This window comes from Anomaloglossus baeobatrachus, chromosome 1 (genome assembly GCF_048569485.1).
Source record: "Anomaloglossus baeobatrachus isolate aAnoBae1 chromosome 1, aAnoBae1.hap1, whole genome shotgun sequence".
Taxonomy (NCBI): domain Eukaryota; kingdom Metazoa; phylum Chordata; class Amphibia; order Anura; family Aromobatidae; genus Anomaloglossus; species Anomaloglossus baeobatrachus.
The window spans coordinates 451,537,160-451,561,881 of NC_134353.1; the positions used below are offsets into that span (position 1 = coordinate 451,537,160).

At 44.7% G+C, this 24,722-nt stretch overlaps 1 protein-coding gene across 7 annotated transcripts in view; it reads left to right on the top strand.

Annotated features, from left to right (window-relative positions):
• The window catches only part of DAZAP1 (DAZ associated protein 1), a 79,388-nt gene that overhangs the window by 36,089 nt on the left and 18,577 nt on the right, over positions 1-24,722 (top strand). For 4 of the 7 annotated variants that reach the window (XM_075353075.1, XM_075353090.1, XM_075353109.1 and 1 more), the window contains exons 3-6: positions 17,814-17,980; positions 18,148-18,213; positions 23,743-23,856; positions 23,988-24,036. In XM_075353075.1, the coding sequence (XP_075209190.1) occupies positions 17,814-17,980; positions 18,148-18,213; positions 23,743-23,856; positions 23,988-24,036 (396 nt within the window). Of the gene's footprint in view, positions 1-17,813; positions 17,981-18,147; positions 18,214-23,742; positions 23,857-23,987; positions 24,037-24,722 lie in introns of those variants that run through there. The other 3 variants (XM_075353081.1, XM_075353100.1, XM_075353127.1) reach the window with 2 other exon arrangements.

Consider the following 24,722-nt stretch of genomic DNA (forward strand, 5'->3'; position numbering starts at 1 on the left):
AATAGGGCAGATCCCTTCCTAGGATCACGTCATAAGGAAGAGTGTTAAGAAGTCCCACCTCATGTTGCACCTGACCGCAAGGTGCTGTGATGGTGACAATCCCCGTGGGATAGTCGCGGCGGTCCCCATGTATGCAAACCACCCCCACGGTGCGTCCTGTGGCCTTTACTTTAGCTCTCAAGGTGGATCGCACAAGGGTCACTAAGCTTCCGGAATCCAACAATCCTGTAACCGGACATCCATTCACCTGTATTTGGCACAAGTGGGGCTCCGTCTCTGGGGAGACCAGGTCAGCGGTACACACCACCTGAGCATACATTGAACCCCGCCGGGTAACCCCACAATCCATGGGCTCCGTGGTGAGTGGACACTGGGCTTCCATATGTCCCACCCGCTGGCACCGCCAACATCTAATGGGGACGGAAACCCTCTTGACGGGTTGTCGTTTAGGGTACAGAACCTTCCGGACCTCAGGAATGGCGGCCGCGGCCTCAGACGGGACGGTAGGGGACTCCTGTACCGTTGTCAGCGGTGGGTCCTTGGCCCTAGGCTTGGAGGGGCCGGACCGACGGGCGGTACGCAAAGTCTCAGTGTCCCGTATCAAGTCCTGCGTAGCCACATGCCGCTCTACCAGGGACACTAATTGGTCCAGGGTACTCGGGTCACCCTGTCCGACCCACCGTTGAACGGTGACGGGTAAAGTGCGCACAAAACGATCCACTACTACCCTTTCCACCATTTGCGCCGGGCTCAGAGTGTCAGGCTGCAACCACTTTTTTACAAGATGCAACAAGTCATAGGCCTGGGAGCGTACGGGTTTGGCTTCCTCATAGAACCACTGATTTACCCGCTGAGCCCGTACATAGGTATTCACCCCCAACCGAGCCAGTATTTCGGCTTTCAGGGTCACATAGTCAATGGCGTCCTCGGCACAGAGGTCCAGGTACGCTTTTTGGGGTTCCCCCGTCAGATAGGGCGACAATACCTCAGCCCACTGCGGGGTCGGCAGCTTTTCCCGCTCGGCCACCCGCTCAAACACCGCCAGGAACGCTTCCACATCATCACCCGGGGTCATCTTTTGCAACGCTTGTCTCACCGCTTTCCGGACGCTGCCGTCGTCACCCGGTCCCGGGGTTGTTGCTGCCGGTCCGGCACGGATCGACTTGGCCAGGAGAACCATCTGTTCTTGGTGCCTTTTTTCCTGCAATTGCAAGGCTTGCTGCTGACGTGCATTGGCCTGCTCCATCTGTTCTTGGTGCCTTTTGTCCTGCACTTGCAAGGATTGCTGCTGACGTGCATTGGCCTGATCCATCTGTTCTTGGAATTTTTTTTCCTGCACTTGCAAGGATTGGAGCAGGTGTGCATTGGCCTGTTGCTGCTGTGCATTAGCCTGTTGCTGCTGTGCATTAGCCTGTTGCTGCTGTGCATTAGCCTGAGCCAAATGCTTTAGTATGTCCTCCATGGCGTCGCCGGGTTTGGGCTGTAGTATAGCCGCTCGAATCCAGGACATGCGCAGCTGGGTCACCAGGGATGGATGCTACACCTCACCGGCTGTCATGCCCGCATTCTCCACCATATGTGAGGTAGCACGGTCGGCTGCGCAGCAGAAGACACGGGATCCAGGCATCAAGGTTCACAGCACACGGTTTTCATGTCCAAACAAAAAGTCCATAACAAAATACATGTGCCTCTCCAGCAGAGGGCTCAGGAAGTTCTGGTCACTTCCCTCCACACCCGGCACACCTGCCCTTGTTCCTGATTCTATTTAACCCTTCCTTCAGCCTGTAGGGAAACAGAATTAACCCTATAGTGGATTTACTTTCTATCATGGAGTGAGCACAACTGGGGCGAGACATACCGGCCGTCATAGATAACCCCGGTCACAGTCTCAAAATATATATATATATATATATATATATATATATATATATATATATATATATATATATATATATATATATATATATATATATATATATATATATATATATATATATATATATTTTTTTTGACATATTTACAATTTATTAGTTTTTTGTGTTCTAAAGTTGTATTCCAGTAGATATATTTTATGTTCTATCTAAATATCTTGATTATTGTATCATAAAAATGATTAAATGTCTGATGTTCACATTGTACTACAATACATTTTTCACTTAAATATAAGCATTATGCTAAATGTTATTATTTAGTAAAATGTTCAGCACATTCTGCATTGCACTACTGTCCCCAATTTATTATATATTTTCGGAGTCGGTGCATTTTATACCAACTCCGACTCCACCAAAATGAGCTCCGACTCCACAGCCCTGGTGTGTACGATGGACAGTACAGGAAGGTAAAGCGCGACCCGGATGCAGTGTGCCGCCATGACACCGAGTCTCGGTAAGTATGAAATGCTCATTTATTTCTGATTTTGTTCATTTTTATTAATTGCCGAATCCGGATCGTGCACCCGGAATCCCGCGCCCAGGTGCGGCACAGATATAGCGCTGAAACCGCGTGGATCTGGACTTTTACAGTCCGGGTCCGCTCAGCACTACTCGGTACCCAACTGCAGACAAGTCTAACCATGTGAGCGCCCACTAACAATGAACATATGTGGGCTGCTGTACAGTCACTGTGGAGGTGCAGAGATGCTGGTTTTGTTCAGACTTGAGTGTTGTCAATCAGATATGACAAAGTGCTTAGTTTGCAAATTGAGGTGGCGTAACTGCACTGAGCCCATTTTATAGGGCCCAAGTCATCTTCCAGAACTAATTAAGTGGTTTAATTAGCATTTTGGTGGTGAAGACTTCCTTTCAGTCAGCTGTTTGGCGGGTGTGACAAGATTCAGGCTCACACAGATCTGATATTGTAGACATGCCCTAAATATATTTTAATGAATACATTTTTAAGACCCAAGAACTGGGTAGATATTAAATTTGTTTTTCTTCCCATAAAATAGGAATTTAAGTTTTTCTGTATCTTTTAGACCTCTTTGTTGCTGAGCTGTCTGTATACATACATTGTATGTGTATAATCCCATGCGTAATTATGTAGGTGTACTTTTTTCCTTAGACATGAGAGCACAACCTGGATTAACTTCAATTAACAGGAACACTAAAAATCTGCCGAACTATCATTCTTTTTGTACCTCAAGATGTCTATCTCTGTACACTGTCAAAAGGATTGTGTATATGCTTGCTTTTGTCAATGATCTAATGCAGGGGTGCACAACTTGTTTTGGTCCAAGGTACACATTGTCATACTAAACAGATCCAAAGGGAGGCAAATTAATTTAAAGGAGTACTTTCTTGAAAACATCACCAGAATCACTGTCCATACATTAATGAATAATGAGAACCAAATGTTGAATAATTAGAGTTTTTGCTCAAAAAAAAATCTGAACTTATTCTGAGTTTTTGGAGCAAAAGTTCTACGAAATCCTCCTCAGAATCTCAAAACTACATTTTAAAGATTTTTCTATTTTAACATGTTAGATTGATATGGATTGCTACATGTCTAGAACCACAGTCAGTACATGAATGCAGTGCCAGAACCAGTCAGTACATGAATGCATCACCAAGCTTAGTACATTAATGATTGCTACATGGTCAGAACCGCCGTCAGTACATGAATGCAGCCAGCCAGAGCCGCCGTCTGTACATGAATACATCCCCAAGCTTAATACAGTGATCAATTGCAGTTTCAGGTCCGCTTCCTATAAGCTTGTGTCACATGAACCTGCAACTACCGGTAGGTCCTTAACAATGGTAAAGATATACTGGGACTTGTTAATACCATCATCAGACTGTAGACCATGCAGGAACCACAGTACTGATGAGATGCAGGCAATATCACAAAGTGAGTCGGAGTATGAGTTGGTGTACATACAACTTGTAAGCTCATGTTTACACTGGCCTTAAGATAAAGAAAACTCAAGATGAAAATAACATGGACATATACTTTGCTGTAACTAAATAAAAGCAATCATGCATATACCGTATTTTTCGGACCATAAGACGCACTTTTCCTCCCCAAATGTTGGGGGAAAGTTGGGGGTGCGTCTAATGGTCTGACTGTGGCTGCGGGGAATGAGGTGCTGCGGTGGAGCGGGTCATCGGGGGCACGAGCAGGCTATAGCAGCCTGCTGTGACCACGTGGGCCCGCTCATTACATATGCACGCCCATCATCCCGCCCATCTCTCAGCGCTGAAGCCGGCGCTGACAGGTGGGCGGGAGGACGAGCGGGGACGCGTGCATAGTAAAGAGCCGACCCTCATGATCACCCCTGGCAATTACAGCCTGGAGTGATCATGTGCGGCTGTATTCACTGCTCCCCGCGCGTCATCATCAGCGCGGGGTGCAGTGAATCCGTATACTCACCCGTCACCGTGTGTGGAGCCGCCCCCTGCAGCACGCAATGTCTTCCTGTCTGTGCTGGTCAGCAGATCGGCACAGACAGGAAGACATCGCGTGCTGCAGGGGAACGGCTCCACACACACACACACAGGTCAGTGGTGCAGAGAGGAAGATGATCGGCTGCAGGGAGTGAGGAAAAGGTGAGTATAAACGTTTGTTTTTTTTTCTCTGTGCTATAGGATACAGGCCATATACCAGGATAGTATATGAGCACGATGGGGGCATATAGCATGATGGGAGTATATGAGCAGGATGGGAGTATATGAGCAGGTTGGATGGGGGTATATGACCAGGATGGGGGTATATGAACAGGATGGCAGTATATGAACAGGATGGATGGGGGGGTATATGAACAGGATGGGGGGGTATATGAACAGGATGGGGGGGTATATGAACAGGATGGGGGGGTATATGAACAGGATGGGGGTATATGAACAGGATGGGGGTATATGAACAGGATGGGGGTATATGAACAGGATGGATGGGGGTATATGAACAGGATGGATGGGGGTATATGAACAGGATGGATGGGGGTATATGAACAGGATGGATGGGGGTATATGAACAGGATGGATGGGGGTATATGAACAGGATGGATGGGGGTATATGAACAGGATGGATGGGGGTATATGAACAGGATGGATGGGGGTATATGAACAGGATGGATGGGGGTATATGAACAGGATGGATGGGGGTATATGAACAGGATGGATGGGGGTATATGAACAGGATGGATGGGGGTATATGAACAGGATGGATGGGGGTATATGAACAGGATGGATGGGGGTATATGAACAGGATGGATGGGGGTATATGAACAGGATGGATGGGGGTATATGAACAGGATGGATGGGGGTATATGAACAGGATGGATGGGGGTATATGAACAGGATGGATGGGGGTATATGAACAGGATGGATGGGGGTATATGAACAGGATGGATGGGGGTATATGAACAGGATGGATGGGGGTATATGAGCAGGATGGGGGTATATGAACAGGATGGATGGGGGTATATGAACAGGATGGATGGGGGTATATGAACAGGATGGATGGGGGTATATGAACAGGATGGATGGGGGTATATGAACAGGATGGATGGGGGTATATGAACAGGATGGATGGGGGTATATGAACAGGATGGATGGGGGTATATGAACAGGATGGATGGGGGTATATGAACAGGATGGATGGGGGTATATGAACAGGATGGATGGGGGTATATGAACAGGATGGATGGGGGTATATGAACAGGATGGATGGGGGTATATGAACAGGATGGATGGGGGTATATGAACAGGATGGATGGGGGTATATGAACAGGATGGATGGGGGTATATGAACAGGATGGATGGGGGGTATATGAGCAGGATGAATGGGGGTATATGAACAGGATGGATGGGGGTATATGAACAGGATGGATGGGGGTATATGAACAGGATGGATGGGGGTATATGAACAGGATGGATGGGGGGTATATGAACAGGATGGATGGGGGGTATATGAACAGGATGGATGGGGGGTATATGAACAGGATGGATGGGGGGTATATGAACAGGATGGGGGGTATATGAACAGGATGGGGGTTTATAGCAGGATCATATACAAGGCAAGGAGGATCATTACCAGGATGGGGTACCTTAGTAGAGCATTTGGGGACATTGCCCCCATAAGTGTCAGCAGCAGATCCTCGCCCCATAACAGTGTGTCATGACCACATTTTTTTGCTTAAAGTTTTATTTTCCTATTTTCCTCCTCTAAAACCAGGGTGCGTCTTATAGTCCGGTGCGTCTTATAGTCCGAAAAATACGGTAAATAAACATAAGGTACTTGGTAAACACTGTTTTTGATTAAAAAAAAGTGTAAAGCCATCCCACTGCGACAAGGTGTACACAAGTTAGAACGGTACCTGACACTCTAGTATTAAAAGTTAACCTTACCATGTGTTAAAACAGGTGTTCTTGTTACCTGGTGCAGCGATGATCCCCCGCGATCTCTCCTTCTCAAAAGATGGCGGTCGCATGCGCAGAGCGGCTGTCAGCCAGCTTCCTGCTTTTAGTGACACTGAGCTTTACTGCAGCTGAGCTCATACTGCCGTGCTGTGGACCCGGTGAGAGTGGGTGCAGTATCACTGCAGCCACACTCCTCACATGGAGGGTCTGCACTTCTAGAAAATGGCGGATACGTTCCTGGATCGTGCCTCCCATATTCTGGAAGGTCCAGAGTCATCGTCAGACTTCCAAAATGGATTACGGCGGACCAATGTTGTTTTTTTTTTTTTTTTTTTTTATTACGGACTGTGATGTCTGATAGACGCCGTGACATCACTAACCGCTGGGCTTGATGCCAGGTGACATTACAGCTGGTATCAACCCCATATATTACTCCGTTTGCCACGGCACCAGGGCAACAAGATGAGCTGGAGCGAAGTACCAGGATTGGCACATCTAATGGATGTGCCACTTCTCGGGAAGCTTCGGCTTGCTATTTTTGAGGCTGGGAAGGGCCAAATAACCATGGCTCTTCCCACCCTGAGAATACCAGACCACAGCTGTCAGCTTCTCAGCTTCACCTTGCCTAGTAATCCAATTTGGAGGGGACTCCATGTTTTTTTTTTCATTTATTTATTTAGAAATAATTTAAAAAAAAGAGTGGGGTGCCCTCCATTTTGGATTAGCAGCCAAGGTGAAGCGGTCAGCTGTGGTCTGCAGGCTGCAGCCGTCTGCTTTACCCTAGCTGGCTGTCAAAAATTGGGGGGCCCACGTTGTTTTTTTGTTTTGTTTTTTGGCTGAATACAAGGCTAAGCACCCTTTAGTGTCACATGAAAGGCACTAAAGGGTACAAGCTTATAATATGTAGGTGGGTGGGACATTATATATGTTTGACATCAATCAGTCCATCCTAGCTTTTTAGACTGTGCCCATGATTAGGGTTTGCAGCGTTTTGGACGCAGTATTTTCGCTGCATCCAAATACTGTGTTGTACAGTACAAGCACAGTGGATGGATTTTTAGTAGTCTCCTGCCAGTTGTGCTTCTTTTCTCTGCAGCATAAAATGACCTGCGGCATGGCTTCCTGAGCAGGATGTCAATTTATTTTTATGCTGCGGAGACGAGTGTTCTCCGCAGGTAGAAAACAGCTAAAGTCCACAGCAGCCTGAACCCTGATTGTGGGCACGGCAGCTGCTTTCTCCGGTGGACAATACTCACATCTCAACAGGAGGGCTGACACTGCGTACTAGACACGGTGTCGCTGGTTCGTGGGCACATAGCCTAAAAGTAAGAAATTTGGTGCTACAGCAACATTTTTGTGAAGTACCTGAAAATCCTTGAGGGTTCTAGCTTCCATATTGGGGTCACTTGTGGGGGTTTCTGCTGTATAGGTACCCTAGGGACCCTGCAAATACGACGTGGTGCCTGCAATTTATTTCAACTTGTCCAAAATGTAAATTGTGCTCCTTCCATTTTGAGCCCTACTGTTTGTCCAAACAGAGGTTTTTGGCCACATGTGGGATATCCCTGTGCTCATAAGGAATTGGATAACAAACTGTGGTGTCTACTTTTTGGTGTTTCCTCTTGAAAAATAGAATTTTTGTACTAAGATACATTTTAGTGAAAAAAATTAAAATTTTCAATATGATGTCGTAATGTTATCAAATTCTGTGAAGTACCTGTGGATTAAAAATTCTCACTATACCCCTAATTTCCAAAATGGGGTCACTTGTGTTGAGTTTCTGCTGTTTAGGTACCTTAGGGGCCTGGCAAATGCGACATGGTGCCCGCAATCTATTTCAGCCAAATTTGTGTTCCAAAATTCAAATATTGCTCCTTCTGTTCTGAGCACTCACATTTGTCCAGACAGAGGTTTCTGACCACATGTGGGGTATCGTCGCACTCAGAAGAAACTGGGGAACAAACTTTGGGGTCCATTTTGTTCTTAGGTCTTACAAAAGTGAATAAATTGGGGCTAGAGCAACATTTTTAGGGAAAATTATTATTTATTTTTTTTTTCTATTCTTTGGACGCTTCTGATAGGTTTATTGGCAACATCTGAGTTAGAGACAGCTGTGGATGTATTTTAATGCACACCTGAAACACACTGCTTCTTTGTGTAGCATCATGGGAAAGTCAAAAGAAATCAGCCAAGATCTCAGGAAAAAAATAGTGGACTTGCACAAGTCTGGTTCATCCTTGGGTGCAATTTCCAGATACCTGAATGTGCCTCGTCCACCTGTACAAACAATTATACGCAAGTACAAACAAGATGTGAATGTCCAGCCATCATACTGCTCAGAAAAGAGACTGGTTCTGTGTACCAGAGATGAACGTGCTTGTCAGACATGTGCATATCAAACAAAAGGAAAAGACCTTGTGAAGATGCTGGCGGAAGCTGGTAAGATTGTCATTCTCCACAGTGAAACAAGTACTGTATGAACATGGGCTGAAAGGCTACTCTGCCAGGAAGAAGCCTTTACTCCAGAAGAAACACAAAGAAGCCAGATCAATATTTGCAAATGCACACAGGAACAAATACCTTAATATTTGGAGTAATGTCCTGTGGTCTGACCAAACTAAAATTGAGCGGTTTGGCCATAATGACCATTGTTACATTTGGAGGAAAAAGAGAAAAGCTTTGAAGCCTAAGAACACCATCCAAACTGTGAAACTCGAGGATGGCAGCATTGTGTTGGGGTGGTTTTGCTGCAGGATGGACCTGTGCACTTCACAAAATAGATGGCATCATGAGGAAACAACATCTCAAGACATCAGCCAGGAGCTTAAAGCTTGGAAATGGGTCTTCCAAATGGACAATGACCTGAAGCATACTGCCAAACTGGTTCCAAAGTGGCTTAAAGATAACAGTCAATGTTTTGGAGTGGCCATCATAAAACCATCATCTCAATCCTATTGAAAATGTGTGAGCAAAGCTGAATAGGCGAGTGGCAACCTATAAATATGGCTGTTACATCAGTTCTGTCAGCAGGAATGGACCCAAATTCCTACCAACTATTGTGAGAAGCTTGTGGAAGGATATCCAAAATGTTTGACCAAAGTCATACAGTTTAAGGGCTATGGTACCAATACTTATGAAATGTATGTACACTTTTGACTTTACAGAAAGTAATAAAAATTCCTTTATGATCGCTCTCATATTTCTGGCATTTGGCAAATTCTAAATAATTTTGGTTCCTAATTGACCTAAAACAGTAAAGGTTTATTCTGATTTAATGTTAGATAGTGAGAAAAACATGCAGATGTGTCTTTTTTAGATAGGGTATGGAAACTTCTAGTTTCAACTGTCACTGGGTCCTTCTCCGGTATCACACAATGAATAGAGCGAAAGATGATTGAACAATCCAAAGAACATTTATTCCAAGCAAGTCAGAAGGTCCATTAAATAATCCACCATACAAGAGGGTTAAGTAGTCGAGTAATGGGATAAATGTCCCAGCAAGTTAGTTATAATCTTCCAGCAGTCCTTTTCGAAGGAAATCTGGGTTTCACAACGGCTCTTTAAGGTGCTGCTTCTCCCTCAGAGGATCAATCTTACGCCTTCTCTTTTGTTTCTCAGCCCGAATGAATAATCCCCCAGGTAAGCAGAGAGTTTAGGTAAATCCCAGGCCCCCCTCCCCCAGACTTGGGGACAAAAGTTCGGCAGGGGGCGATTAACCTGCAAACAGGACAATACACAGGATGGACAGAGCACCCCACCTAAAATACGAACCTACTCAAAATTATACACAACACCCCCCCCCCCCCGGCCTCCATATTCCACCATCACAAGCTCTCCCTCCTTCTTAAGTGAGTACGCCTTGAGGTCTACACAGAGCTCTGGCCACCTCACTTAAGTCCATGTTGCTCAGCTGTGGATAGTCCCTTGTACAGTGGTAGGGTTAGAAGGACAAGCTTCCCTTTGTGTCCTCCTTTACTCAAACTGTGTTTCCTGCACCCACAAATTGGCATTGTAGATCTCCCACATCATTTCCTAGCACAATATCTGCAGGAAGGCCGCTCATCACCCCAACCATGCATTGCTTGACACCAAAGTCCAGATCTACAGTCTCCTTTGGGATATTCCTCCCTTGTCCTCCAGCCAATTAAATAACAATGCTTGGTCCATGATGTCTCGCCTCTGGCCGAACCACCCAGGGATCAGCTATTGTGGGAAATGCCCGGAGTCACAAAATACAATTACTCTCTGTCCATCCAGCACAACCTCTTGTAAGTGCTTACTTTGATGGTAATTCGAGGCTGTGTCTCGCACCCCATGAACCCCTAGTGGTCGACCATGAGTGTCTGACCTATTGGGCAAGTCAACTTGAAGCAATGAGAACTCTTCCCCCATGGTGTTTGGCTGTAGAGAATGAACAAGTCGATTTTGGTGCAAGGTCATTCCTCAGTCGACCAGCAGGGCAAGTGTTTTGCAAATGCCCAGGCTGCCCACATCGATAATATATGCACTGTCGTACTCCTTCCAATGTGCAATGTGTGATGAGGTCACAGCTTGATGACGTCCTCACACTGCCGGTTGTCTGAGCGGGGGCTGATGATCTCTGCTCCGCCCCCATGCCGAAGCGTTCAACTGTGTTCATACCTGAAAGATGCAAATACAGTTGAATTTAGGAAGATGAGAACTGAAGTCTGGTTTTCCTACAGCCGCACAACATCCTTCAGCGGCACGCATGTTGTGCAGGCCTGATCTAGTGTAATAAATGCCAATTCAAATGAATAGCTGTTAAACAGCCACTTTTTGTGGTAATGTGAATATGACACACTAAAAAGAGTACAATAAAAACGTATGCAAGAAAAAAATAACTATACTTTGCCAATTAAAGTATACTCATAACACGACTTTTTATTTTCAAGAATAATCTGAGTACTGCTATTTTACATATCTGTGGAGGGGAATTGAAGTTTATCTAATAGTCCAAATTAAAAAAGGTTTGAAGAAAGAAAAAAACAATTTTTTTTTTCTTCATTATTATAAAAATATAAATCACATCACAATTCTTGGTGTGACAACCCTTTGCTTACATAACATCACTTCTACATACACTTGTGCATAGTTTTTAAGGAGCCCAGCAGGCATGTTCTAAATATCTTAAATAGCAAACCACAGATCTTCTGTGGATGTAGGTTTATGCAAATTTGTATTTATTTTTTTGTTTCCTCCTCTTCATGTAATACCAGACTGACTCCATGATGTTGAGGTCAGGACTCACTGGGAGCTCTTTGTTCTTTACACTGAAGATAGTTCTTAATGGCATTGGCTGCATGTTTAGGGTTGTAGCTTTGCTGCAGAATAATTTTGACGCCATTCAGACCTCTCCATAACGAAATTGTATAATTGTAAATATCTACCAGTATTTCTCAGCAATGAGTAATCCATTAACGCTAACCAAATCCCCAACTGCTTCTGTGGCAATACAGCCACAAACTTGCAAGGATTGTCCTCCATGCTTCACTGTTGTCTGCAGACACTTATTGTACTGTTCCGCAGCCCTTCGGTGATCAAACTGCTTCGGTCAAATATTTCAAATCCATCCAGAGCACCTTCTGCCATTTTTCTGCACCTCCATGCCTATGCTTTTATGCATAATTTAGTTACTTGGCTTTGTTTCCATTTCAAATTTTTTGCTTTTTGGTCATGTTTCTATTGTGAAGGCTACTTCTAGACATACTTCTCTGAACAATACATGAGTATTGCTGGATCCCAGGGTTTGTTGCCAGTTCTGAGTTGATGGCACTGCTGGACATCTTCCAATTTCTAAGAAAGAAAAGAAAGAAAGCATGACTTGTTTTTCATATGCTGTATTAAATTTCCTTGACCAACCACTACAACTACGTTCCTCAATGTAGACCTTTTTTTTTTGGTGATTCTTCAGAAAAGCTTAAACAGCACATCCTTTGAAATCTTTGCCTGAGAGAGATTTTCTGAAGCAGTATACCTACCTTGTTTTTTCTTGCTGTACTTAGTCTTGCGTGTATGACTTGTGTGACATGAAACAGTCATCCGCAACCTCCTCTTTGTTGCAGTTTGGCCTTTCCTGACCCAGTTTTGAGTCTACACTATTTCAGTTAACTTTTTCAACCTACATATAAAAATGATCATTATCCCCAGATATAATTGGTTATTCATACACATTATTATAATCCTTAAATACACTTGCAGAAAGGCAGGTGCTTTATAAGGAATTTGTGGTTATATTTTTTATTTTTTTTTATTTGGTTCACTCACTTTGCATTTTTTATTTGGTTCACTCACTTTGCATTTTGTAAACGTATACTATTAACACTTTTCTACTCTCCTCCTTTACATAATTTCTACCTCACCTACCTAAAACATTTACACAGCACTATCTTTCACTCCCCTCTCGCGCCTGCCTTCCTTCCCCCTCCCCTCTCGCGCCTGCCTTCCTTCCCCCTCCCCTCTCGCGCCTGCCTTCCTTCCCCCTCCCCTCTCGCGCCTGCCTTCCTTCCCCCTCCCCTCTCGCGCCTGCCTTCCTTCCCCCTCCCCTCTCGCGCCTGCCTTCCTTCCCCCTCCCCTCTCGCGCCTGCCTTCCTTCCCCCTCCCCTCTCGCGCCTGCCTTCCTTCCCCCTCCCCTCTCGCGCCTGCCTTCCTTCCCCCTCCCCTCTCGCGCCTGCCTTCCTTCCCCCTCCCCTCTCGCGCCTGCCTTCCTTTCCCCTCCCCTCTCGCGCCTGCCTTCCTTTCCCCTCCCCTCTCGCGCCTGCCTTCCTTCCCCCTCCCCTCTCGCGCCTGCCTTCCTTCCCCCTCCCCTCTCGCGCCTGCCTTCCTTCCCCCTCCCCTCTCGCGCCTGCCTTCCTTCCCCCTCCCCTCTCGCGCCTGCCTTCCTTCCCCCTCCCCTCTCGCGCCTGCCTTCCTTCCCCCTCCCCTCTCGCGCCTGCCTTCCTTCCCCCTCCCCTCTCGCGCCTGCCTTCCTTCCCCCTCCCCTCGTTTCCCTCTTCATTACAATATATAGCAACCATAGCCCATTTGCGGACCTATTGTAGAGGAGTGAAAATTAGTTCAGATGGATTCTGTTTTAACAAATTCACAAAAAGGGAATTTATTTCAAAACTACAAAAAAAGCAAAAACTTTTTCTTTATTAGAAATCCATTGAAAAGGTATTTAAAAACAAAAAACAAAATCCCACCATTGGTCAGAGACTTGCACATTTCTTGGGTACACAGTATCCTTAGTCCTTTTAAATGGATTTCTAATAAAGCAAAGCATTCCCATTTTCAGTGGTTGTGCCATCAGTTCAGGTTTCTCCAATTGTGCAATGTTGTGGCCTGTAATGGAACGGTCTCCCACAATTTAGGGATTTTTTTATTTGGAATGTTTTTGGTAACGTGGCAGCTTTCTCAATACTTGTTTTCCCAATTACTCTCTTTAACATTGCACATGTGGACATTTTAATTTTCTGCCACACTTCAATAATACGCCATGTGTCACCATGACCTGAGCCTTTGTAATTTTTCCCATAGATCTTTCATAGATGAGTGCACTGCCAGTATTGTTCCAGCATATATTTGCTTCTGTATTCTGATCTGTTACATTTTACATTTTTCTAATTCCTGTACATTAAGGCTAGGTTCACACACTGCGTTTTTTTGACGCTGCGTTTTTTGCGACAAAAACGCACCCGTGGCAAAAAACGCACGCGTTTTCCCGCGATTTGGTGCGTTTTTTTGCTCACTGCGTCTTTATGCGTTTTTTATCAGTGAACAAAAAAAAGGTCTGATGTCATTTCCTTCTTCAATGTGTTCTTCGTTCTCCACTAGTGTATGCAGAAGAGCAGACAGCTGCAGAACTACAAGGCTCAGTATGCTCCATCCAATAGTGTATGCAGAAGAGCAGACAGCTGCAGAACTACAAGGCTCAGCATGCTCCATCCAGGACTGTATGCTTGAGGGAGAATCAGGGGGAGCAGACCTACAAGGCTCAGCATCCTCCATCCAATAGTGTATGCAGGAGAGCAGACAGCAGCTGTCGAACTACAAGGCTCAGCATCCTCCACCCGATAGTGTATGCAGGAGAGCAGACAGCAGCTGTCAAACTACAAGGCTCAGCATCCTCCTTCCAGGACTGTATGCAGGATTTCTTTGCCCCCCCCCCAAACAAAAAAAATGACGTGTGCTTCGCCATATTTTTGTATGCTAGCCGGGTACAGCAGGCAGGTACGGGCTGCCCCCAACCCCCAGCTGCCTATTTCTACCCGGCTGGGAACCAAAAATATAAGGAAGCCCTTTTTTTTTAATTATTTCATGAATTTCATGAAATAATTTAAAAAAAAAATGACGTGAGCTTCGCCCAATTTTTGAGTCCAGCCGAGTACAACTAGGCAGCTGGGGATTGGAATCCACAGTGCAGGGTGCCCATGCTTTCTGGGCACCCCCGCTGTGAATTGCAGTCCCGCAGCCACCCCAGAAAATGGCCCTTTCATAGAAGCGCCATCTTCTGGCGCTGTATCCAACTCTTCCAGCTGCCCTGATGCCGGGTGGCTCGCTGGGTAATAATGGGGTTAGGGCTAGCTGTATAGCTGGCCCTAAGCCCGAAATTCATGGTGTCACGCCAATATTAGACATGGCCACCATGAATTTCTAGTAATGATAAAAAAAAACACAACACACAGAAAAATATTTTTATTAGAAATAAAACACAACACAATTAGTGACTCCATCTTTATTGAAATAAAGAACCCCCCTCCGCAGTAATCCTGGGTCAAGGGTCCCGCGCCGTCCAATCCGGATCCAATATCATCTGATCGGTTTGCTGGAAGGCAAAGCGGTCAGATGATGTGTCAGGTTCTTGGGGCTGAAGCACATCACACATCAGCTGATTGTATAAAAGCCGATTTATACAATCAGCTGAAGCATCAGTGCAAAAAAAAAAAAAAAAAAATACTCACTTATGTGCTGATTACCGGCAGCTCCTGCAGCGGAGTCTGATCCTGTCCGATCGCTGCAGCAGCTGCCGGTAATCAGGGATGAAGTCTCCTGATGCATCCGCTGATAGGTGAAGCCGGCCGGCCGCTGGCGGCACCCCGAGACTTACGATCAGCTGACGCGTCAGGTGACCGCATCAGGTGATCCATCGCCAGGTCCTGCATCTATCGTACTGCCCGGGGAGACTGCACACACCCGGAGCGGCGATACCGTGAGAGGATCTGGGAGCGGGCATGGCACCGGGAGGCTGCAGACAGGTGAGTGTAACTTTTTTTTTTTCTACTGTTCACTTTTGTTTTCGCAGCCGCTTCCACCTCCCGCCCAGACATGGCGCCTCACGGCAGCATACATGCCCAGGACGGGAGGTGGAAGCGGCCGTGACGGTACCGGGAGGATTCACGCTTCTGTGTTTACTGACAGAAGGAATCCTCTTCCTGTACATGTCACTTAACTTCCCACCTCCTGCGTTTATAGCTGCGTTTTTGGTCTTAGAAACGCACCAAAACGCAGCTATTTGCGTTTCTCATTGCGTCTTTCAACATCCCATTGCACTCAATGGATGAAAAGCGCAGTGAAAAACGCGGGAATAATTGACATGGTGCCACAAAAACGCAGCTGAAAAAAAAAACGCTGTGTGCAGACAGCAAAAATGAAAACTCATAGACTTTGCTGGGGAAGCAAAGTCATGCAGTTTTCTGAGCAAAAACGCACCCGAAAACTGCGCAAAAACGCCGCGAAAAACGCACTGTGTGAACTTACCCTAAAGCAGTGGCTGGAGCAGAAGCCACAATAGTGTAATGCTATTGTCTTTGTAGAGGTGATCAGATGCAGAGCTCTTAGAGTACTGCATGCATAGAGTTGAAAGGTTATTAATGTCTGATAAAGTGAGGTCATATTACTAGAATTGCTTTATGGGCAGTACTGTTGGTGCTTGTTTGGATTGCCCAAAGTGCCCCTGTTCAGTTACTGCTTAGCACTGTCCTATTGTACTGAATAGGGTTGTGTTGCATCTTCCTGTATGGCTGGGTTGCTAAAAGTGCTGTTGTGGGGGAAAACTGGAAAGATGCAGTGCTGCGTTTCTTAATTTTCAGCGATGCTGGTGATACCAGAGGTAATGACATTTACTTGTGAGAGGTCTACCCTTTAATTCAAGGGTTTTTCTCATCTGTTTGGATTTTCTAGTGCTTTCTATATGCAGTCAAGAGGTTATCCTTTAAAGGGAATCTGTCATGTCAATCACTTTTGGGCCTCGCTCGATCTTTCGTATAATACGGAGGAGTGCAATGTGAGAATCTCTCAAAGCACACTGACCGGCCTTCTTCAATGAAGCAGAACAGCTCTGCAATTTTTCTTTTTTTTTTTCTCATGCCAGATCTGCATGAGAAAAAAAATCGCTGCATTTGGCAGCTTATCTTAGATCAACACTCATGCAATCAAGTCTATGGGTATGTGCGAAACATCAGACTGCACTTGGATGTCACCCAAGTGCAGTCCAATATACTGTACTCCGAGACAGGCAGCGGAGAAGATGGGGAGATTAATCTCTGTTCTGCACCTGTGCTCTGATTCTCGCATGTGAGAGAATCTGATCACAGCTGAGCGTCATTAGCATATCGCATCTGCTGTATGCCAGCCTAGCCCTTTCGCTCCCCGCCAGCCACTTTTGTGATCTAACCACTGGAAAGATGAGCCAATCTATACCTTTATTATTAAAATCCACCACTCAATAACAAAGTCCATTTTTTAATAAATTTGCAAGTTGTGTTGAAATGATTCTTGGCCCTTCCTTGCCTAGTGCCACCATCTTCTGCCTGACCGTTCACTGGTTTAATTCCACAGCCAATCAGCAGTTTAGCAGATGGAGGTGGCAGTAAATGGAGACAGTGGACCAGGAAGTGCTCTGATCGTGCCCACGATTTGGCTGTAATGGCGCTGTAACACAGATTAATAGATCAGTTATTTTGATGAAGAAATCCGCTTCAATCATGATCTATAGTTTTCTGCTAATTAGATTTCGGTGTACAGGGGCCGGACTGTACGCTGTGTCTTCTCCCTGTCTGTGATTCCCCGACCCCTCAGTCTGCCTCCGGTCTGTCAATGACTTACAGACACATAGGAGGCAGGTCATTCAGAGACCTGAGGCAGCCTGAGTGTCAAGGAATCACAGATAGGGAGAAGACTCAGTGTTTAATCCGGCCCCTGTACACCGAAATCTAAATAGTAGAAAACTATAGATCATGATCGAAGAACAACCAAGCAGATTCCGTCACCAAAGGTATCAATTCTGTATTAGAGCACCATGACAGTCATGTCTACTTTACAGAATTGTACTGACAGGTTCTCTTGAGACTTTTCCTGTCTTTTCCCCTAATGCTTAACCTTTTTTGCTACAACTGTATTAAAACTTTATGGCTGCATTGTGAACCTTACACTTATTGTACATACTTGTACTTTCTACAGAAACCCTGCGCAGTTACTTCTCCCAGTATGGAGAAGTTGTCGACTGTGTGATAATGAAGGACAAAACAACAAATCAGTCAAGAGGATTTGGTTTCGTAAAATTTAAAGATCCAAACTGTGTTGGCACAGTGCTGGCCAGTAGACCTCACACGTTGGATGGCAGAAATGTGAGTGTGTGTATATATATATATATATTTTTTTTTTTCTTTACCATGATTTGCCGTGAGACTCTGATCACTGTTAAAGGGTAGCAATCATCAGAAAATGACTTGTTTAAATCAGAGAAAACTTTGAAGAGATTTGACGGGTTTCCTTTAATTGTGTATTCCTTTAGATTGATCCAAAGCCGTGCACACCTCGAGGAATGCAACCAGAAAGGACCAGGCCAAGAGAAGGATGGGTAAGGGACTGTGATATGATTTTGTAAATCTGACTCCACGTTTATGCTGCCCTCGGAGTACATCATAGGATAGTGATAGATATGCTGATTTTAGTGTTTTTTTATTATGTGCTTGCTTTGTCACTTACAGCTGAAAAGAGAGAATGGCATGCACACATTTGGGATCACCAAATAAAATCCAAATCATTTTATTACACGATTAGGACAACAATAAGCACACAATTAACCCCTTAACGACCGCCGATACGCCTTTTAACGGCGACAAATTAGGGTACTTCTTCCGATCCGCCGCTTTTTAACGGCGGTCGGAAAAAAGGGTCTAGCGCCCCCCAGAGTCAGAAAATTTCCGGGGTCTCAGCTGCCGGGGGTAGCTGAGACCCTGGAGATCATGATTCTGGCCGGTTTTTCCGGTCCCCCTCACCTGATGACCGGTATACACCGTATACCGATGATCAGGTTACAGTAAATGACCGCGCCGGTAAAAAATGATTTATCTCCCATCTGGCATAAACAAACATGTCAGATGGGAGATAAATCTCATCCCCCGGTCCTTTCGGGTCCCCTCGGTATCCCCAAAGTGCCCCCTCCGACCCCCAACCCCCTCCCGAAAATCCAAGATGGCCGCGCGCACCGGCGAGCACAGCAGCGCGCCGGCCGCATTTACACTTTTCTTATGGTTTCTGTCGTATGTGCCATAACACATGCGACAGAAACCTGCTCCCTAGGCCCTGCCGGATCCCCCCCATCCCCCCCGGTGTTCCCCGGTGTCATACATACCTGTCGGAGCGCTGATCCCCCGCGGCCCCCTCCTCCTTCACAGCAGACGCCGGTGAGTGCGGTCGCATGTGCCGAGCAGCTGTCAGCTTCCTGTGTTCAGGACGCTGGCTGCTGCTGCTGCTCGGCACACTGCAGCTGTGAGCCAGGGAGGGTGGGTGCAGATTCTTTGCACCCACTCTCCTCAAATGGAGGGTCTGCAATACTAGAAAATGGGGGATACGTTCCCTGAACATGTCCCCCATATTCTAGAAGGTCCAGAGTCGACGTGGGACGTCCAAATGGATTACAGCGGATTTTTTTTTCTTTTCTTTTCAATAAATTTGTCAATTAGGGAATGTTTTGGGGAGTGTTTTTTCAAATTTTTTTTGTTAATTTTTTTTTTTATTACTGTCAATTAGTTATGTCGGGTATCTGATAGACGCCGTCACATAACTAATTGCTGGGCTTGATGCCAGGTGACATTACACACCTGGTATCAACCCCATTTATTACCCCGTTTGCCAACGCACCAGGGCGCGGGATGAGCTGGGGCGAAGCGCCAGAATTGGCGCATCTAATGGATGCGCCACTTCTGGGGCGGCTGCGGCCTGCTATTTTTAGGCTGGGAAGAGTCCAATAACCATGGCTCTTCCCACCCTGAGAATACCAGACCCCAGCTGTCAGCTTCACCTTGGCTGGTGATCTAATTTGGGGGGACCCTACGTTTGTTTTGGTTTTTTTTTAATTATTTATTTATAAATAATTAAAAAAAAAAAAAAGCTTGAGGAGCCCTCCAAATTGATCACCAGCCAAGATGAAGCTGTCAGCTGTGGTTTGCAGGCTACAGCTGTCTGCTTTACCCTAGCTGGCTATCAAAAATAAAGGGGACCCCACGTCATTTATTTTAATTATTTTGTTTTTCTTTTTGGGCTAAATACAAGGCTAGGCACCCTTTTAGTGCCACATGAAAGGCACTAAAGGGCGCCAGCTTAGAATATGCAGGGGGGTGGGACGTTATATATGTTTGACATCTATCCATTCATCCATTGTAGCATTTTAGGCTATGTGCCCACAATCAGGGTTTGCAGCGTTTTGGGCGCAGAGTGTTTTCCCTGCATCCATAACGCTGTGTTGTGCAGTAGAAGCACAGTTGAAGGATTTTTAGAAATCCCGTGCCCACTGTGCTTCTTTTCTCCGCAGCATAAACCGACCTGTGGCGCAGCTTCCTGAGCCTCAGCATGTCAATTTATGCTGCGGAGATGAGTGTTCTCTGCAGGTAGCATAGAGCTCCACAGCGGCCTGAACCCAAATCGTGGGCATGGGCAGCTGCGTTCTCCCGTGGACAACACTCACATCTCTGCAGGAAGGCTGACACTGTGTACTGGACACCGTGTCGCTGGATCATGGCCACATAGCCTAAAAGAGAGAAATTTGTTGCTACAGCAACATTTTTGTGAAGTACCTGTGGATTCAAAATGCTTACTATACTCCTGAATAAAGTCCTTGAGGGGTCCAGTTTCCAAAATGGAGTCACTTGTGGGGGGTTTCTAATGTATAGGTACCCAAGAGGCCCTGCTAATGTGACATGGTGCGCGCAATTTATTTCAACTTTTCCAAAATTCTAATGGTGCTCCTTCCATTCCAAGCCCTCCCATTAATCCAAACAGAGGTTTTTGGCCACATGTGGGGTATCCCTGCACTCACAAGAAATTGGATAACAACCTGTGGGGTCCACGTTTTGTTGTTGCCTCTTGAAAAAGTGAGAAATTTGATGCTGAAGCAACATTTTTGTGAAAAAAATGAAAATTTTCAATATGGCAACCTAAGCTTATCAAATTCTGTGAAGTATTCGTGGATTCAAAATGCTCAATATACACCTAGATAAAAGCCTTGAGGTTTCTTGATTCCAGAATGGGGTCACTTGTGGGGAGCCTCCACTGTTTAGGCACTTTAGGGGCTTTCCAAATGCGACATAGCGTCCACTAATTATTCCAGCCAAATGTTCAGTCAAATTGCACTCCTTCCCTTCCAAGACCTGCCGTGTGCCCAAACAGTTGATTTCCACCACATATAAGATATCACCAAACTCAGGAGAAATTGCAGAATACATTTCATGGTGATTTTTTTCCTGTTACCCTTGTGAAAAAAAAAGCTACCTGGTTGAAGTAACAATTTTGTGGTAAAATTTTATTTTTTTATTTTCATGGCTCAACGTTATAAACTTCTGTGAAGCACCTTGGGGGTTCAGGGTACTCACCAAACATCTAGATAAATTCCTTGAGCCCTAGTTTCCAATATGAGGTCACTTGTGGTGGTTTTTTGCTGTTTACGTACCTTAGGGGTCCTCCAAATGCAACATGGTGCCCGCAATCTTTTTCAGCCAAATTTCCTTTCCAAAATTCAAATATTGCTCCTTTCGTTCCAAGCCCTCCCATTTGTCCAAACAAAGGTTTCAGACCACATGTGAGGTATCACCGCGCTCATAAAAAAGTGGGTAACAAACATTTGGGTCAAATTTTTGGAATTACCTCTTGAAAAAGTGAGAGAATTGATGCTAAAGCAACATTTTTGAGAAAAAAATTACAATTTTCAATATGACAAAGTAACGTTATCAAAATCTGTGAAGTACCTGTGGGTCCAAAATGCTCAGTATACCCCTTGATAGAAGCCTTAAGGGGTCTAGTTTCCAAAATGGGGTCACTTGAGGGGGGTTCCTGCTGTTTAGGTACCTTAGGGGATCTGTAAAAGCAACATGGTGCCCGCAGTCTGTTTCAGCCAACTTTGCTTTCCAAAATTCAAATATTGCTCCTTTCATTCCGAGCTCTCCCATTTACCCAAACAAAGGTTTCTGACCACATGTGGGGTATCGGCGCGCTCATAAGAAAGTGGGTAACAAAGTGTGAGGTCCAATTTTTGGTGTTACCTCTTGAAAAAGTAAGAAAATTAGTGCTAAAGTAACATTTTTAGGTAAAATGTTAATTTTTATTTTTTTTCATTCCATATTACTTTAGTTCCTGTGAAGCACCTGAAGGGTTAATAAACTTCTTGAATGTGGTTTTGAGTACCTTGAGGGGTGCAGGTTTTAGAATGGTGTCACTTCTGGGTATTTTCTGTCACCCAGGCCTCTCAAAGTCACATCAAATGGGATGTGGTCCCTAAAAAAATGGTTTTGTAAATTTTGTTGAAAAAATGGGAAATTGCTGATGAACTTTGAACCCTTCTAACTTCCTAACCCCAAAAAATTTTGTTTCAAAAATTGCGCTGATCTAAAGTAGACAAGTGGGAAATGTTATTTATTAACTATTTTGTGTGACATAACTCTCCGGTTTATGGGCATAAAAATTAAAAGTTTGAAACTTGCAAAATTTTTAATTTTTTTTTGTCAAATTTCAGATTTTTTCACAAATAAAATAAAAAAATATCATCCTAAATTTACCTCTAACATGAAGCCCAATATGTCACGAAAAAACAATCTCAGAATCACCGGGATCCATTGAAGCGTTCCAGAGTTATAACCTTATAAAGTGACACTGGTCAAAATTGCAAAAAATGGCCTGGGCATTCAGTACAAAACTGGCTTCGTCCTTAAGGGATTAAAAACCTTTAAAACAACATACATAGGCATGTTCTTATAAGCTACAAATGCCTTCCTCCAGTGTTATGGGACAGACATGTTAAGCAATTAACAGCAGAAACAATTCTATCCATAAGACATCCAAAGGAGCTCAGGTTATTACAAATACAGCACAGGAAAAAATAACCAGGTGCTCCTAACAGAAGTGCATCCACATATCACTCCTAGGAATCAAGACCTGAATGGTTAATACATGAGAACGGTGTCTCAGGAACCTAGAGCCACTGAAATACAATCCAGCAAAAGTAAGAAAAGCCCGCAATCACGCGTTCCGCCACGCCAAATGGCTTACCCAGGGAAGGGACTTTTAGGGACATTTGCACTTTAGTTGCAGCTATTGCATCACGCTAGGAAGGAGTCCTCCGTACGCCTAAAACCAAGAGTTCCTCCCTTCTGATTGACAGCTTTCTCCCTCTGTCCATCAGCAGCTGGATTCCAAAGATTTGTGGATTATTCCAAGATCCAATCCCAATATGTAGTAGGCGTAATATTAGTACGTACTTCCATTTAGAAGGTAGTATAGTTCTCCGGATTCACTATGTCACTTACCTCATGTCCAGGGCATTGCAGAATCTTAGGTATAAATAGTTAAGATTCTGCAATGCCCTGGACATGAGGTAAGTGACAGTGAATCCGGAGAACTATACTACATTTCTAATTGGAGGTATTGCTAATGTTCTAATTATTACACCTACTAGGTACATAATGGGATAGGATCTTGGACATGGGATAACCCTTTAAGTCTCCAGTTTCTGAACCCCAAGGACTCCTGAGCTCAAGAGCACAACTTACTGTAGGGCTATGTGCACACGCTGCGTTTTTTTTTTTTTTTGATGTAGCTTAAAAAAAAAAAAGTTGTGTGCGGACAGCAAAAATGAAAACTCGTAGACTTTGCTTGGGAAGCAAAGTCATGCAGTTTTGAGCCCAAAAACGCACCCGAAAAACGCAGTGAAAAACGCACTGTGCGCACATAGCCTAAATGTCTCAGACTACACCAAAGGCACATATAATAAACACAATGCCACTGTTATTTGCACCCCATAGTAAGGGCTGCATTTTGGTGAAATAAGGGGATCTATATCCAAGCAGTGGAGATGACTTGTGTGTGGGGACTGATTAGGTCTTCCTTGTTTGTGCAGCAGCAGAAGAGCCCTAGAACTGAGAGCAATAAATCTAACAAGATATTTGTGGGTGGAATCCCACATAACTGTGGTGAAGCTGAACTGCGAGAGTACTTCAAGCGTTTTGGAGTGGTAAGTCCAGCAATCCTTCAGTATCTTTGTAAAGTATGTGACCTGTTGGAGGAGACAGCCTTCTCGTTATGTGCAATGTTTTCATAAATATGCAGCATATTCTACCATTTATAGGGATGTCTGATTTTCAGGTCACGGAAGTTGTGATGATTTATGATGCAGAGAAGCAGAGGCCGAGAGGTAAATACACGCTGATCCATCTTATTTTTCAATCTTTTATACTTCTCCTCATTTAGATGGCAAACAGTTTTCCAAGTGACCGAGCTTCACACATTACCTGTCTTCACTTCTCAGGGGTTAATGCTTGCTCCATATTGCATTGAAGATTTGTTAGTATTGTGGGCAAACTGACAGCCTTTGTAAATTGAGCTTGAATATCTTAAAATTTCTCCTGGTCCCTCTAAAAAAGAAAGCCAGCAGCCCACTTTATTGTGCTGCATGTTGGGTCATTTGCAAGCTGTGACGTTTGTGTCTGACATCTGACATGTTTCACTTCACATGAACTGTATTTTTTTCAAACTGCCATTCTTACTTTTCCTTTGTTCCACATGTACTAATGCCAGTGCACCAATCAGAATCCTGGGTGTTCTGCATTGTGTGCCCGATGCATTGTGTCCTGTTATCCAATTCAGTGTTCCTCTCCAGAGCCCAGGTCACGTGCTGGTGCTGGCCACAAAACATCCATTGCCTGCTTCATACATACTGTCAAAATTGTTTGCCATCTTAATGTTCTACTATTCACGCCATCATTAAGACCTATATATGGTAGTGTTCTTTCCATTTTAAGCTAAGGTATATTTTGGTTTTTCTTCCCATTCCTATCCATCTTAAGTTACAGTAAAGTATTGTTAAGTTGTTTGTTGTTT